This window comes from Vipera ursinii (assembly GCF_947247035.1).
Source record: "Vipera ursinii genome assembly, chromosome: 9".
NCBI lineage: Eukaryota > Metazoa > Chordata > Lepidosauria > Squamata > Viperidae > Vipera > Vipera ursinii.
The window spans coordinates 9,978,697-9,994,729 of record NC_139523.1 but is presented as its reverse complement, the minus strand read 5'-3'; the positions used below and the strand labels follow the sequence as shown (position 1 = coordinate 9,994,729).

General features: G+C 45.3%; 1 protein-coding gene across 1 annotated transcript; it reads left to right on the top strand.

The window, feature by feature from the left end:
* Window positions 1-2,988: 2,988 nt before the first annotated feature.
* On the top strand, window positions 2,989-15,622 carry HMGCL (3-hydroxy-3-methylglutaryl-CoA lyase). Its single transcript, XM_083369615.1, has 9 exons — window positions 2,989-3,096; window positions 5,983-6,066; window positions 7,150-7,257; window positions 7,711-7,806; window positions 9,120-9,268; window positions 9,765-9,828; window positions 12,842-13,030; window positions 14,019-14,144; window positions 14,787-15,622. The coding sequence occupies exons 1-9, from the start codon at window positions 3,046-3,048 to the stop codon at window positions 14,886-14,888; spliced, it is 969 nt and encodes a 322-aa protein (XP_083225741.1). The 5' UTR covers window positions 2,989-3,045; the 3' UTR covers window positions 14,889-15,622.
* Window positions 15,623-16,033: the final 411 nt, after the last annotated feature.

Below are 16,033 nucleotides of genomic sequence, written 5' to 3'. Positions count from 1 at the left end.
CTTAATGCCTGGGGGGGGAACCAGGGTCCACTTGCTCCAAATAAAAGGTGACTGCCAATGAACGTCATTAAATGCAGGTTTATGCAAGAACAGTCTGCAAAACAGACCGTCAGGTTGGAATCCATTCCAGCTGAAAGATCAAGAAACAAAATTGATGTCATTGCTCTCAACCGGCCTTATGGGATCTGTGGAACCTGAGACTACTGTGGCTCAGGCAGTTTAGAGCATTGGCAAATTGGGCTTGGCATGGATTGCCCCTTGCATCACAGTGAAGAGCCACGGTGTTGACCCGTGCTTTGTGTGTACCAGTGAAGGATGTGGCCTTGGCACTCAAGCACAATTACTGTTGAACCCTGGGAGAGAGAATAGGGATTTGCTTCTATTCGTTTCAACAGATGGAGGGGAATATTGCTTGCAAAAGCCAAAACAAACAGTGGCTCTGTTTCTGAACAATCTTCTCTTGTTGATTTAATGGTATAAATGTGCTTAGGATGTTTCTCCAGGTCTACACTGCAAGCTAAACCTCTATGTGAGCAGGAAGCACCAGAGTGCCAAATGGGGCCTTTACGAAGAGGAAGCTTGATAGGGCAGGTATGTGTTTTGTTTCTCCAATTATAAAAATGAGAGTAGAATTATCTAAATTGCTGCAATAGGTATAAGATGCAACAAAGAAAGATGGTGTGATTCTTAGATTTCAGTTACTGTCCTCTGCATCCTTGCCTAAGGATAATCCCCACGGGATTCAGTGGGAGATTTCTAACAACTGTGCATAGAATCGGGTTCTAAGAGGTTTGGTTTAACCAGAAATGTTCCGAGCAAAAGAGAATTGCAAAGTTTATGAATGTGTTAATTAAATTCAACTATATAAAAAGGTACAACAAAAGTGAAAGTCCACCTTGGATTCAAGCAACACTTTTGACTCAATGATATAACTTTTTAATCCAATATCAATCTTAATTCCTGATAATTACATGGATACTTCATGTAGTTTTCTTAGCAACATTTCAGGAGTTTTCATTTGAGGATGTATGACTGTCCCCAAATCACCCAGCTGTTTTTTGTGCCTAAGGGAGGCCTAAAACTCTTGTCTTTCCTAGATGGATGCATTTAACTATAATACCAAACCACAGTTCTGTATAATTTCCCAATTTAGGCACTTTCCATATATGTGAATTTTCAATTCCTCGAGTTCTTTAGCAAGTACCAGTCAAGTTTAATCCAGCATAGCCATTTGGCTGGGCCACAAATGCAATTAAACCTCATACATACCGGTAGCTACTCAAAACTTAAGTCCCCAAGGGTAATGCTTACAATATGCTTAAGACTGAAGCTTCATTTAAGGAGAATGGAAACGGGTAAGATGAACAGGTATTTCATGGCAAAGGTTAATTTTAAGAGGACAGAGAGGTAGCATAATATATTTAAAAGGGATGATCACCTATAGGCTGAATGGGCTGGAAGAACAGGCAATACACCCCTTTTGCATCTAGGAAATCCCAGGTTTGATGCTAAAGAAACTCCTCCCACAAATCCTGGAGAGCCATTGACTGTAAATACTGGAATTGGCAGTTTCCTCTGTTGGAAGAGAAACAGGCAATTCCATTCATAGTGGCAGAAAAATCCACACTCATATGGTGCTGTTGTAAATGAGCAGAAACCCAGTAGAGGAGCAGTCAGGTTGGAGGATGGAAGTTTTTCAGCACAGCAAGAAAGCAGTAAACCACACAAAGCCTCAGAGGTAGGAAGGCTGGGTTAAGGTCTTCACGAGTGTTGTTTATCCACTGCTTAACCTGGTTCCTGAATCAACCCATTTCCCGGGTCTGCCCCATAAACTAAAGCGGGGAGCCGACTCGGCTCCACAAATTAAGCCACAAAAACAAGTGTAGCAGGTCGTGGGATTGCCACTGCTAGATTTGCAACTGGCCCGGTTAAGGATGCTGCGTCCACACAACCAACGCTTGCTTTTCTTGCAGAGTCCTTGCTTTCTAGAGCTCCGGGAGAGTTTATCTTCCTCTCTCTCACCTCCCCCACAAAAAAAAAAACAACCAAACAACCCCAACCCCATAAAACACCGTATGCTTAAAAAGAAAGCAAACCCGCCCCTTCTCCTCTTAGGCTGCCTAGGGCTTCCTTAGCTGCACTTCGCGCACTCTCAGAGGAACGTTGCCTTTTGCACACCGCAGCACCTGACCCTCGCCAGCAGCGCATCCGCTGCACCTATTTTCCTTCCCCTCTTTGCAACAGGCAGATGTTAGTTAGGTGAAGCTTCGCCCGCCTCCACTGCCCAGTGAGTGGACTTTCCCCGGAGGGGTGGGGTCTGTCACTGCACGTTTTTTTTTTGTTCGTCAGAAAAGTTCATTTCTAACCGTACATTTTCCCCTGCTCTCTGCACCTGTTGTGATAACTTATCTGGTAACCATAGTGAATCCCATATGACTAGTTATGTTATGGTTGCAGTCTGTTTAGTGCGCATGTCTAGAAGAGGTTCCCACAGTTATTTTTTTATTGTTTTATTCACTTTGCTGCTACTGTCTGTTACGTTAGGATGTAGTTAGCTAGCTCTTTTTATAATATATATTTAGTTTATATATTTTAGTTTTTATATTTTTGTAATTAAAGGTATTTAGTAAGATTATGCGTCGTGTTTTATTTCCTTCCTGCATGCATATCATGCATTCTCTGAAGCACGGTCCTTTGCCCTCTACAAAGGTGATTTTTACCTTGACAGGTTCCACATCCAATACCAGGGGTAGGCAACCTCGGCTCTTTTATGACTCATGGACTTCAACTCCCAGAATTCCTGAGCCAGCTGGCTCAGGAATTCTGGGAGTTGAAGTCCATGAGTCATAAAAGAGCCGAGGTTGCCTACCCCTGTCCAATACCCTTGTTGGCCGGGGATGATGGGACCGCAGCTCGACGCCCAGAGTAAACCAAGGGAGACCGCCCAGCTGACTCGCAGCCACCTGGTCCAGGGCGGCCACGTGACCACGGCGAAGCTCCGTCACGTGACCCGCCTTCGGCCCGGCAGCGAGAACAGGCGCCGAGATGGTGGCGCTGAAGCGGGGGCTTCCGCGGCTGGTGGCTTCGCTGCGGCCGGTGAGCGAGCAGGCCAGCGGGCAGGTGGCCAGGCGGGCTTCTTGGAGGGTGGCCTTGGGCGCTGCTGTTGCTGGGAGGGGGGCTCCATGCGGGGCTGGACCTTCGGGCGCCCTCCCCGCGCCCTTGGGACTTCAGTTCCTAGCAACTCTGGCTGAGGAATTCTGGGAGTTGAAGTCCACAAGTCTTAAAAGTGGCCAAGGTTGGGGACCCCCGGCGTGGAGGGTGAATGGCAGAGCACTCTGGGAATTGCAGTCCAAAAAATACGGAACCTCGTCTGGGTTCTTAGCCGGGGGGGGGCTTGCAAACCCATGGCTGCATTCGCTTTCCCTACTGACTTGGATTAAGGTTAGGGTTGGCTGTTGGCTTGTTGGTTGTGACTTATTTGTGTTGGCAGAACTCCCAACTGCCCGCTCCGTTTGCCGTGCAAAGTATTGGGAAAACTCCAAGCATAGTCTGAGCCAGGATGGGGGCGGGGTTGTGTTATTTGCACTCTGGGATCAGAACAAGTGGGTCGTGGTTCCGTGAGTCCTGAAGTGTTTTGAGATGTTTGTGATGAAGTTAGTCTGCTCAGTAATAACACGGGTAGAAGATATGCACCTCTCCTTAGTACATGGGCGTGTAAAAGGTATACCGTATCTGGAGCAGGGAGCTGCAGTTGTATCCTCTGAGTCTTGGACTCTGGCTGAGAGTAATGGGGGGAGGTGAATTCCACATGCACAATTGTGATATGTGGCTGCAACATGTGCAGGATCAGAATAACTTTTCCAAGGACTTACGATGCACTCCCAACTTGTTTAGTGGCCAGTCCTTTGGGTGTCATTCTTATCCTAAGCTAAGCATGGCCCACTTTTTACCAACAACAACAACATCATCATCATCATAATGGGCAAGGAAGGAAATAGGTCAGACAATGTAGCATATATAGCACAGGTGTCAAACTCGCCGCATCATGTGATGTGTCACAACATGTTACAACTTTTTTTTGCACTGCCAGAGCTGGGGTGGGCATGGCCTCAGCATGATGCAACCAGCATGCAGGCCGGCAGTTTGACACCCTGATATATAGGTAGTCCTCAACATGACCACAGTTGAGCCCAGAATTTCTGTTGCTAAGCAAGACAGCTGAGTTTTGCCCCATTTTATGACCTTTCTTGCCACAGATATTAAGGGAATCATTACAGTTGTTAATAACATGGTTGTTAAGTGAATCTGGCTTCCCCACTGATTTTACTTGTCAGAAGGTTGCAAAAGGTGACCATATGACCCCAGGACACTGCAACCATCATAAAGACAGTGTGGGTCAGTTGTCATGTGTCTGAATTTTCATCGTGTGATCATGAAGATACTGCAACCGTCATAGGTGTGAAAAATGGTCATTTTTTCAGTGCTGTTTTAATTTTAAACAAACAAATTGCTGTAAGTTGAGGACTACCTGTATATGCAGGGCTAGGACTTTCTGCTAGGACTTCTATATGGGTGATGATTTAAATAATCATGCTTCAATAGCCTTTGAGCCTCATCCTCTGAATAACTTAGTACTGCTGCTTCAAGGATATTCCCAGGTTGCCTCTTCATACAGCTGCCTATTTACATTCATGAACAAACAAACTGGGAAAAGCCTTGGAACAGCCATGTTGAGCTTTCTGGCAGATATGGCTGCTTCCGTGTTTGTGGAGGTGTGCATTGCTTGTGGCCATATGCTTCATGAAGTTTTTTGCATGCTTTGTACAGCCTTACGTTTCATGTATTTTGCACCTGAAAATGTGCAAAAATCTAGTTTTTAAGTAGTTGGGGAAGGGTTCAGAGGCCACTAAATAGTGGCTTGGGAGCTGCAGATAGCTATGGAATGTTAAATTACCCACACCAGTTTCCTGCTGAGCTGTCCTAAGAGAGATTGAAAGCTACCTGATTTGGGATCCTCTAGTTTAGCATTGGCTGAAATCTGAGGCAGTGATGGGCCATGATTTCAAAAAGGTCTTTTCCCAGCCCTGTCTGGATGTGCCAAAACTGGCACAGAGCCCTTGTGCTTCAAAATGGATTATCACTGTGCCAAGGCACTTATTTTCTAAAGGTGAGACTTGAGGCTGACCAGTGCTACTCAATGAAGCATCTGTGATTGGATGCCAGCCCTGTACAGTTGTTATGCAAACAAAATAAGTTGGAATGGAAGCAATATTCCAAAAGCTTAGTCGTGAAACAGCCTTTGCTGCTTTGCGCTTTGTTGGGAGTGCAAGGTGGGTTTTTTTTAATACTACTTCAGGAATAAGTAAGAGCCTTGGTGGAGCAGTGGGCTAATGCCTCCTTAAGTAACACCAGCTGCCTGCAATTAGTGCAGGTTCGAGTCCCACCAGGCTCAAGGTTGACTCAGCCTTCCATCCTTCCGAGGTAGGTAAAATGAGGACCCAGATTGTTGGGGGCAATAAGCTGACTTTGTAATAATGCCGCTTTTGGGGGGGGGGGGCGAAAGCCCTAATAAGCAGGCATATACATAGAATGAAGGCTATTGCTAAGCACATTGATTTGTGCTTTAAATTGTAAGCCACCCTGAGTCTTCGTAGAAGGGCGGGATATAAATGGGATTAAAAAAAATAAAAGTAAATTTTAAAAAATTGTTTGAAATTATAAGTGCCAGCCTTGTGCTACCCGTAATAAGGTTTTCCTGGGCCTGATGTCGCAATCCCATGACTCTCAAGGAGTTATAATCTGACACATCTGGAGAGTGAAAGGTTAAAGAATATTAACATATCTATCGTTAACGTATCTGGTATCTGCATCTCTTGCAGTATGACAGCAGGAGCAAAATAACTTCTTGCATTTGATACACTCAGGACGCTATAGATGGTCTACTGGATTCACATTCTTTCTTTTCTTTCCCTTGTTTTGCAGCTCAGTTCAACCACAGCTGGAACATTTCCCAAGCATGTGAAAATAGTTGAGGTTGGTCCACGGGATGGTTTGCAAAATGAAAAGGCAAGTGACCTCTGCTAAACTGGGTTTGGCTTATGGCTGAAATCTGAAATAAGTGGCTTTGGTGGTTTTGTGCTTGTGAAATGAATGTGTTAACATCAATGCTGTTTTGATTTTTCTCCTAGGTAGTATATTGACATAGCTTAAAGAAATCAACCCTCGACCCATATTCCCAGAATTCTTGTCAGTTTAATTACTTGAAATATGCTGGTATGCAGCAGTAAATCAGTGTTTACCAAAAATGCCCATTTGGGAGTGTGGATTTGGACTTATGACCATGTGATTTGCTTAATGACCACCCTAACAATGGTCAAAAATCAGGCCCAGCCACATAGAGTCCTGACTTACGACCGTAATGACTTACGACTGAAATTCCGGTCCCAATTGTGGTTGTAAGTTGAGCAATAGTTGTAAGCAATGAGGATGTTAAGTGAGTTAACACATGACTATGCCTGATTTTACAACCGTTTTTGCTGTAGTGGTTGAGCAAATTGGCTTTGTCCATTGACTTTGTTTTTGGAAGCCAACTGAGAAGTAAATGGTGATCACATGACCTGGGACACTGCAGCCTTTGTAAATACATGCTGGTTCCCAAGAGCCCAAATTGCAAACCAGGGGATGCTGTATTGGTTATAAATGCAAAGACAAGTCATAAGACATTAATTTCAGCACTGACTTTGCCCAGTTGCTAAATGAGTGGTCATAAATTGAGGACTACTTGTATTCAGAATCCCAATTAGGGGATTTGTTTGAGACTGACCCAAATGTTCTTCCACTGCAGAGTTTGGCTGCCTTTGGCAAACTTGGGAAAAGGAAATATTTACCAATCTGACTGATGTCACAAAGTCAACAAAATTCATTCTGGCAAATGTGTTTCTATTTATTATAATAGGGATGTTGTTTCTGTGTGCCTGTTCGTTTGCGGGCTCCTTTTTAAAAATCCATGGTTAGGGAAGAATATATAAAGGAGCAAAAATGGGAAATGTTATAGAATGTAGTGATTCCACCACCAACTAAATGTTGAGAGGGAAATACAGTTATGGAGTTGCTGTTAATAGGGACTTCTCTCTTGCTCTCTTTTTCCAGAATATTGTTCCCACTCAGGTGAAAATTGACTTAATCAACATGCTCTCAGAGACGGGTCTTTCCGTGATAGAAGCCACCAGTTTTGTCTCTCCAAAATGGGTACCACAGGTCAGTATGGATAAAGAGGTAAAGGAGATGGCTAAACAAGCTACAGTTACTTTGCTCCTTTGCAAAACCCAGATGGGCTTATTCAACATACCACGATTAAAGCAAATTGTGGCTTAGGTTTTGCTATAAGAATATCTCAGCTTGGTTTCTATAGTAATGAGAGGAACAGTTTATGCTTTTCCAGCTAATTGCAGTAAATGCTGAACGGAAGGGCTAGAGGTGTTCTATACCAGGGGTGTCCATCCTTAGCAACTTTAAGACCTGTGGGTTTGAACTCATGCTGGCTGGGGAACTCTGGGAGTTGAAGTCCACAAGTCTTAAAGGTTGCCAAGGTTGGAGACTCCTGTTCTAGAGTTACAAAGAATGACTGGTCATCGCAATTTAGTACAGCGTGTGGCACAGTTTTTTCCGTGGAATTAAAACCTGCCGTTTGTTCTTCATTTTTGTCCCAAGATGGCTGACCACACAGAAGTTATGCAAGGCATCCGGAAGGTCCCTGGGGTCAGCTATCCTGTTCTGACACCCAACCTCAAGGGATTTGAAGCAGCGGTAAGAGAAACCTGCAGTCCAAAATCTCTTAGGTCCTTGCAATAGTGGGGAAGGTATTAATGGACGGAGGTGTAAGATCTGTTGCACTGCTTCCTCACAGTGCTTTTTGACAGGTACAGGAAGTCCTCAAGTTATGACCATAATGGAACCTGCCCATAATGGTTGTAAGTTGTGGCCTTTTTTCTGGTGGTGGTGAAGCGAATCCATGGTTAGCTATGGCCAATTTTACCAAAAATCGGACGTAAAGTGCCAGTTTTCAACAAAACTGTCTTAAATTGAAGTCACGAGACCACAAGGCCATACACAAAGCTATAAATATAGCCTGGTTGCCAAGCACACAAATTGCGGTTATGTGGCCATGGGAGACAACTGGCAGAACTTTGAATCCAGGTCATAAAGACCCCCCAGGTAGCTCTGTCAGTATTTAAAACACTCACTAAGCAAGTGTTCGTAAGTCGAGGAATACCTTTATACCTTTATACCTTTATCTCAGTCTTAATTGAAAAAGCAGATCCATACCTTAGGTCAGGCCGATTGCCAGCCTAGGTTGAACTGAGCAGCTAAGGCTGGCTCTCCCATTCATTGCTTTGGGCATCTGAGGAACTGCCTTTCCGATTTCTCATCCTGAGCATCTGCTTCCCTGTGCCTTGGTTGTCTGGAAGGACTTGTGTCCCAGCACGTTGCCCTCCATGCCTTGCTGTGACTTTTAATGGATCCTCACGATGAGATCCTTTAGGAAGGGTTTGCGGCGTTGGCTTGCAAAGGCTCAAAATTTCATTCTGAGAAGTTCTGCAAAGCAATGCAAACAAGAGAAACAACTGAAGGTGGAGTGAGTGAGTGAGTGGTGAAACTGGCCCAGAAACAGGAGACTGTGAGTTCTAGTCCCGCCTTAGGCATGAAAATCAGCTGGGTGATCTTGGCCAGTCAGTCTCAGCCTAACCCCCTCATAGGGTTGTTGCTGTGGGAAAAATAGGAGTATTAGAGGTATGTTTGCCACCTTGTGCTGGAATCTCCGGCTAGCTGGGGGGGGGGGAGTGAAGAGGGGACCGAGCTTAGAGTTCTGGGGGGCCTTAGACTTATCTGACTCTCCCAAAGAGAATCTGGTGAAATTCTTGTAAACAGGCATCGCAACAATAAAGAAGTGACTTTGATCAGTTCACGGGGTTGTTCTACTTCTTGTGCCTGATGCTTATAAAGGCTGGACAAAAATCTAATAAAGTAAATAATAAACATGAGCTCGGGGAACAAGTGCTAGGCTTTTCTGAACAGAGAACAGTGTGGTATCTAAGAGCTCTTTCTGGCATGGTTGGTAGGTGGCAGCCGGAGCCAAGGAGGTATCAATCTTCGGAGCAGCTTCCGAGGCCTTCACAAAAAAGAACATCAACTGTTCCATAGACGAGAGTCTGCAAAGATTCAGCGATGTTCTGCGGGCATCAACAGAAGCCAGTATTCCCGTCCGAGGGTAAATATTAGCACTGCATGCTGATTTTGGTGATGAACAAGCATCCTTGTGTGTAGCCCTTGAGAAGGAGGAAGGAAGGCTGAGACATGGAAGAAAGAGGGATCTCAGCAGGAGGCTATCCAGAAAACACAAACATGTTCCTCTTCGCTCAGTCTTCCCCAATCTGGAACTCTTCCAAGTGTGTGCAGCCTGCAACTCCCAGATGTTCGAGCTATCTCGGAGGTTCTGTTCAGCAGCTAGTCCTCATGATAATAAAACGTCTCCTCCTCCTCTGTAGATACTTAAAAAAAACCTACATGATCTGGTAACTTCCCTTTGTAATACTAATTGTGGGAAGAGGTTGCATTGCATCTGTCCCCCATCAAAAGATATTATGTTAGGGATAAATCTCTCATGAACGAAGCGAGAGGAGGCAGGGCCTGCTGCTGATTTTCACTAACTGATCTCCATTTTTTTCCATGACAACATTGTGTTTTTCTTCCCCTTCTCCACGCAGCTACGTCTCCTGCGTTCTTGGCTGCCCTTATGAAGGAAAGATTTCTCCCACTAAAGTGGCAGAGGTGAGTTCATGTTGTTTGCCTGTTTAGAAGAGGTGTTCTTTTTTGTAAACAAAACCCTGACCTTTTACAAAAAAACCCCACAAAGACGAGCATTTGAGAAGAGAGTTAAATCTCGCCACGCATGTATTGTCCCACTGACTGAGGAGGGTTTTGGCTTCCGTTCTGATTTCATTGCAAGGACAGGAGAGACCACAGGTTAGAGCAGACATGTCAAACACAAGGCCCGGGGGCCGGATCCGGCCCGCGAAGTGGTTTCATGCGGCCCGCGAAGCCATCCTGGAAACAGTGAGGGAACGTCCCCCACTGCCTTGGCCCTGGCCCAGAGACCCTCCTTCTGCCAGAGACCCTCAGATATGTCCCACTCCTGCCCAGGCCCCCATAGGCACCCTTGATGTGAACGATGTAGAGCTGGCCACGCCCACCCAGTAGGCCATACGCACTCTAGCCATGCCCACCCAGTAGGCCACACCCACCCTGGCCACACCCACCCAACCCCCTGAGGGCAACTGCAATGCTGATGCGGCCCTCAATGAAATTGAGTTTGACACCCCTGGGTTAGAGGATCTGTACAGAGGAGCCTCCGTGTTCTGTTCCAGCATCCTCGCTCTGAAAAGGCTGCTTGTTCCCGGGTACCTCGCCAGGCCTTCGGTGAGCTACTTTAGCTCACAGTAAACAACACTGAATTAGTTGGGGATAAACCATCTGACTTGGAATGAGAGCCATAAATATCCAACCCTCTGACCAGCAGCTGTCAGTGAATGAGGAAAAACACGCACTGCATGTCTTTGCATGGGATAAATTGAGTTCATTTCCCCTTTCCACGTCCTGTTGCTTTTCGGCTAGGTTGGAGTTTAGCTTGAATGATGCAAATTGAAGTCCTATACAAGCCCAGAGAAAAACAGATGCTCTTGCAAGGAGAGGTTGAAACTCTGAAAGCTGCCTCTTTCCCAAAGGACTAGTGTTATTTATACAGGTAGTCCTCAATTTATGACCATACTGGCACCTGTAATGGACCCCAGAATTTATGTCGGGCATCCTGACAGTCGAGGTACTCGTGACTGGACCTACTTTTATGGCTTTTTGTGGCTGAGTGAATGCCATGATTGTTAAGAAATCGCTGCTGCAACTAGTTGTAAAGTTGAGCCAGTTACCAACTGCCCAAAATCTGATCCTGTGAATGTGGGGGTATATGTTTGTGTATTGCAACGTATGGCAGTGAAAGTTGGACCATAAGAAAGGCTGAGCGCCAAAGAATTGAGGCCTTTGAACTATGGTGCTGGAGAAGACTCCTGCGAGTCCCTTGGACTGCAAGGCGATCAAACCGGTCAGTCCTAGAGGAGATCAATCCCGACTGCTCTTTAGAAGGCCAGATCCTGAAGCTGAAACTCAAATACTTTGGCCACCTAATGAGAAGGAAGGACTCACTGGAGAAGAGCCTAATGCTGGGAAAGGTTGAGGGCAAGAGAAGAAGGGGACGACAGAGAATGAGGTGGCTGGATGGAGTCACTGAAGCAGGAGGCGTGAGCTTAAATGGACTCCAGAAGATGGTAGAGGACAGGAAGGCCTGGAGGAATGTTGTCCATAGGGTCGCGATGGGTCGGACACGACTTCGCAGCTAACAACAACAACATGTTTGTGTATGAAGTCAGAACTTGGGAATTGGGTTGTATGTAGCTTTTGGGAGGGCTGTCGTAACTTCAAACAGTTGCTAAGTGACTGGTCATTAAGTGAGGACTACCTGTTATGTATACTTTGGATTTTAAGAGTTGTGTGCCCATGTTATCCATTGCTTTAATACTGAAGTAATTTTGTTTTATAAACTAACAGACATGGATTGCTGTAAAATTTGGATCATGGAGGAATCTGACATGGGTTGAGGAAAAGATGAGTTCCCATTGAGAGGAAATTGTGTGAACAAGTAGATGTAGGTTTCTGCATTAACATCTGGATAAAAATGGAAGGCTTGATTGGGATGGTGAAGATCAGCAGTCCCCAAGCTTTCTAGCCTGGGAGGAGGGGGGATTGCAGTGCGAGTGGTAGGCATGCGTGCACATGCCCTCAGCTCCCTTTGCGCAAGCTGCATTTCTGCGCAAGCGCCTGCCTCTCACACAAGAGTTTTATTTATTCATTTATTTATTTTTGGGACTTATATGCCACCCTATCTCCCGAAGGACTAACAACAATAAAAATACAATAATACAAAAGTTAAAAAAAAGAATTAAACTAGCAACCCCAATAAGTTAAAAACATTTTAAAAATCCCTGTCAGTCCAGGTCAGCCTGATGAAAAAAGAATGTTTTAAGGCCACGGTGAAAGGACCGGAGATCCAGGGCCATCCAGAGCTCAAGGGGAAGTTGGTTCCACAGGGCTGGCACTCCCACAGAGTTTTGCACACCTGCGCTCACCCGCCTGGCCCAGTTCCAACTTTTGCTATGGATTCCACAAGCAAGATTCCACAGGATGCTCTGTTCTCGGCCTCACCCGAGAGGCTCAACCTGGGAGCATCTATGGAAATTCTCAAACCATTCAGGTCACGGTTGAGCCAAAGGTGTTTTTTTGTTTTTTTTTTCAAAAAGGCAACTGGACTTTCTTGGTGTTTTCTCCGAAAACATTTCACTTCTCAAGAACATTTCACGCCCAAGAACTAAAGAAGCTTCTTCGATGAGCAGAATATTTTCAAAGAAAACACCCAGGATGTACAGTTGCTTTTGTGAGGGGGGGTGAGAAACACTTTGGCTGAATCTGAAGTTCTAATACTTACCTCCCATTTGCAGCTATGGCAAGATAATGTGGGCAGACTGGATTAAGCACGCAAAGCAGGGCATTTCTCAGCTGCAGGGAAAAATTAACAGAGGAGGTGATGCAACTGAGTCCTTCACCTCTTCCAGGGAAAGAAAATCCTGAGTATAAATCCATCGTGATCAATTATTATAATTGTTGGTTGAATTTGTATTCAGAAGAAATGCAATAGTAAGGAGTTACAAGTTAAAAAAAGAATTGTTCTTTGTGACAGGTGTCGAAGAAAATGTATGCAATGGGGTGCTATGAGATTTCCCTCGGCGACACCATTGGTGTGGGGACCCCTGGCAATATGAGGGAGATGCTCTCTGCCGTCACGAAAGAGGTGCCTGTCGAAGCTCTGGCGGTTCATTGCCACGACACGTATGGACAAGCTCTTGCCAATACACTAGTAGCACTTCAGGTGAGTTTTCCGCCGGTCTTTGAAGTAACCTTCAGACGTAGTCCTTGACTTACGACTGACACAAATGACGTTGTCACGGGTGGAAAATCAGAAGTCCAGGCAGTTCACGTTTTATTGCGAGCTTATGTTCTCTGCAAGAATGTGAACAACTAATGATCAAAGCTAGTTGGCGTTCGGTAAGAGCCAGTGGAATTCAAGGAGGGCTGGGCTTAGATCTCTTGTGGAGACGATGGGACTCGAGACTGATGAGGTGTTTGACCCCGCCCCCTCCCTCAGGCTCAGCCTGGTCATCTGCAGACGTCCATTCAAAGTTCCAGCGGTCAGGTCCCCTCTACAGTCATGTGACCGAACTTCAGATGCCCAGCAACAAAGCCACACTGATGCCCATTTGCAGCATACCATAGTCACGAGACTGCATTTTATGACCGTTAACAATATCTGAGCATTACGGTCATATGTCAAGGACTACCTGTAATAAAATGCTCCTTTATTCCTGCGAGGAAAACTCACTCAGGCTACCTGTAAAGCAGATTCCACGCTTAACGATTCTTGCAAAAGATGTGTCTCTTTCCCACCTACCTTCTCTAAGTCAAAATCTGAGCATTAGGCAGCTCTGTTAATGAGAATATTGGCAAAGGAGGCAAACATACATAGGAGAATGCAGTATTGCAGGTAAACTTTGCCCGCAGCCTTGAGTTCGAGCCTGACCCGGCTCAAGGTTGACTCAGCCTTCCATCCTTCTGAGGTCAGTAAAATGAAGACCTGATTGTTGGAGGCAATATGCTGACTCTGTAAATCGCTTAGAGAGGGCTGTAAAGCACTTTGGGGTGCTATACAAGTCTAAGTGCTAAATGCTATATATATATTTCACAAGAAAAAAGAGAACCCTTATTTGAATCTTCAAAGGCTTGCTCAGTTCCTAAGCTGTAATTTCTCACGATTGATTACAGATCAAATCATTCTTAAAGGGTTCTATTTCTGCTCGCAGATGGGTGTGAATGTGGTCGATTCCTCAGTTGCTGGCCTTGGAGGCTGTCCTTATGCTCAGGGAGCATCGGGAAACGTGGCAACAGAAGACATGGTGTACATGCTGCACGGCCTTGGGATCCACACAGTAAGTGGGAAGCTGCTTCAGTTCTCTCTCCTTAGCTGGCCACTGGAGGTAGGCGTCAGCAGATAAGCTAAATCTATGTGTTACCAAGCTTTCATTGGATCTGCTTGAAATACTGAAAGGGTGAAAAATTAATTAGGTGGATAGCGTGGTGGCCTTTTTATTTATATCCCACCTTTATAATTTTTTTCTAAGCAACACAAAGTGATCATAGCCAATACTCCTTCCTCCTACTGTTTTCCCTGCAGCAACCCCCCCTTGAAGCGATCTGGACAGAGAGAAAGTGAATGGCCCAAGGTCGCCCACCTGGCTTTGATGGTTAAGGTGGGACTAGAACTCACAGTCTCCTACTTTGAAGCCTGGTGCCTTAACTCAGGGGTCCCCAACCTGTGGGCTGTGAATGGGGACGCCAACCAGATTCACTTAACAGCCGTGTTGTTAGCAACTGCAATGATCCACTTAACAACGGTGGCAAGAAAGGTCATAAAATGGGGCAAAATTCATTTAACTGTCTTACTCAGCAACAGACATTTTGGGTTTAATTGTGGTCGTGTAAGTTGAGGACTACCCGTGTAGCTTTGTGGATGCAAAATAAACAGCTGTCCTTCCCCCCCCCCTTTATTTTTCTTATTTTTACCTGTACAGGGTGTGGATTTATCAAAGCTCCTTGAAGCAGGAACTTACATCTGCAAGATGCTGAACCGGAAGACCTGTTCAAAAGTTGCACAGGCCAGCTGCAAACTGTGAAGTAGATCCGTGCCTTTCCTGGACTTGCTGGGATCAAAACTGCATGGCAGTCTGGAAATTGCCATGTCAGTGTTTGTTCCCCTAACTTTATTTAAGCACTATCCAACGACTCAGACCTTAAAAGACAAGAAGATGGGCTTGCCGAGTTTTTCAATAAAAGGAAGAGGACATTAAAAGAATGCAGAACACCATATCTACCCATCAGACATGTTGGCTGTATTTGGAGATGGATGTTGCAGTTATTTGAAGGAGCAAATGTATTATTCTTGCCCTTCTTTTTGACCTAGGCCTCTTGTTCCTGAAATCTGTTTTGCATCTAGGGCAGGGGTAGGCAACCTCGGCTCTTTTATGACTCATGGACTTCAACTCCCAGAATTCCTGAGGCAGCGTAGCTGACTCAGGAATTCTGGGAGTTGGAGTCCATGAGTCATAAAAGAGCCGAGGTTGCCTACCCCTGATCTAGGGCCATCACACTGCCCAGCACCCCTCCCTCCAACGTTTCCCCAATGCTGGGCTTTCTAAAGGTCCTAACTGTCAGGACAAGCTTTTGTAAGCTCTCGGATCATTATGATCCTTTTTAGGTGCAGTGGTCCTGGGGAATTCTGGGAGTTGAAGTCCACACATCTTAAAAGTGGCTGAAGTTGAGAAACACTGGTCTATATGTTTGTCTTGTCAAGCATTGAAGCAAAATATAAGCTGGGATTTCTCTCCAAATAAAACACATTTTTACTCTGGATTTGAATGTTACTTGTGCCATTTGATTTCCCCCCCCCCCAATGTTCTTCCCAAGGGGATCAAAGGAGTAGTCAGAAGCAGTCATTACAGGTAGTCCTCAACTTAGAACCATTTGTTTAGTGACCGAAGCTAGAACGGCACTAAATGTGACCGTTTTTCACATGTATGGCCATTGCAGCATCTCCATGGTCATGTGATCAAAATTCAGACACTTGGCAACTGGGAAGAATTTATGATGGTTGCAGTGCCCCAGGGTCATGTGACCACCTTTTGCAATCTTCTGACAAAGTGGGGAAGCCAGATTGACTTTACAACTATGTTAGTAACTAAACAACTGCAGCGATTCACTTAATAACTGTGGTTAGGAGTTTCTGAGTGACAAGACTGATGTTTGCAAATGTTTCTAGCAA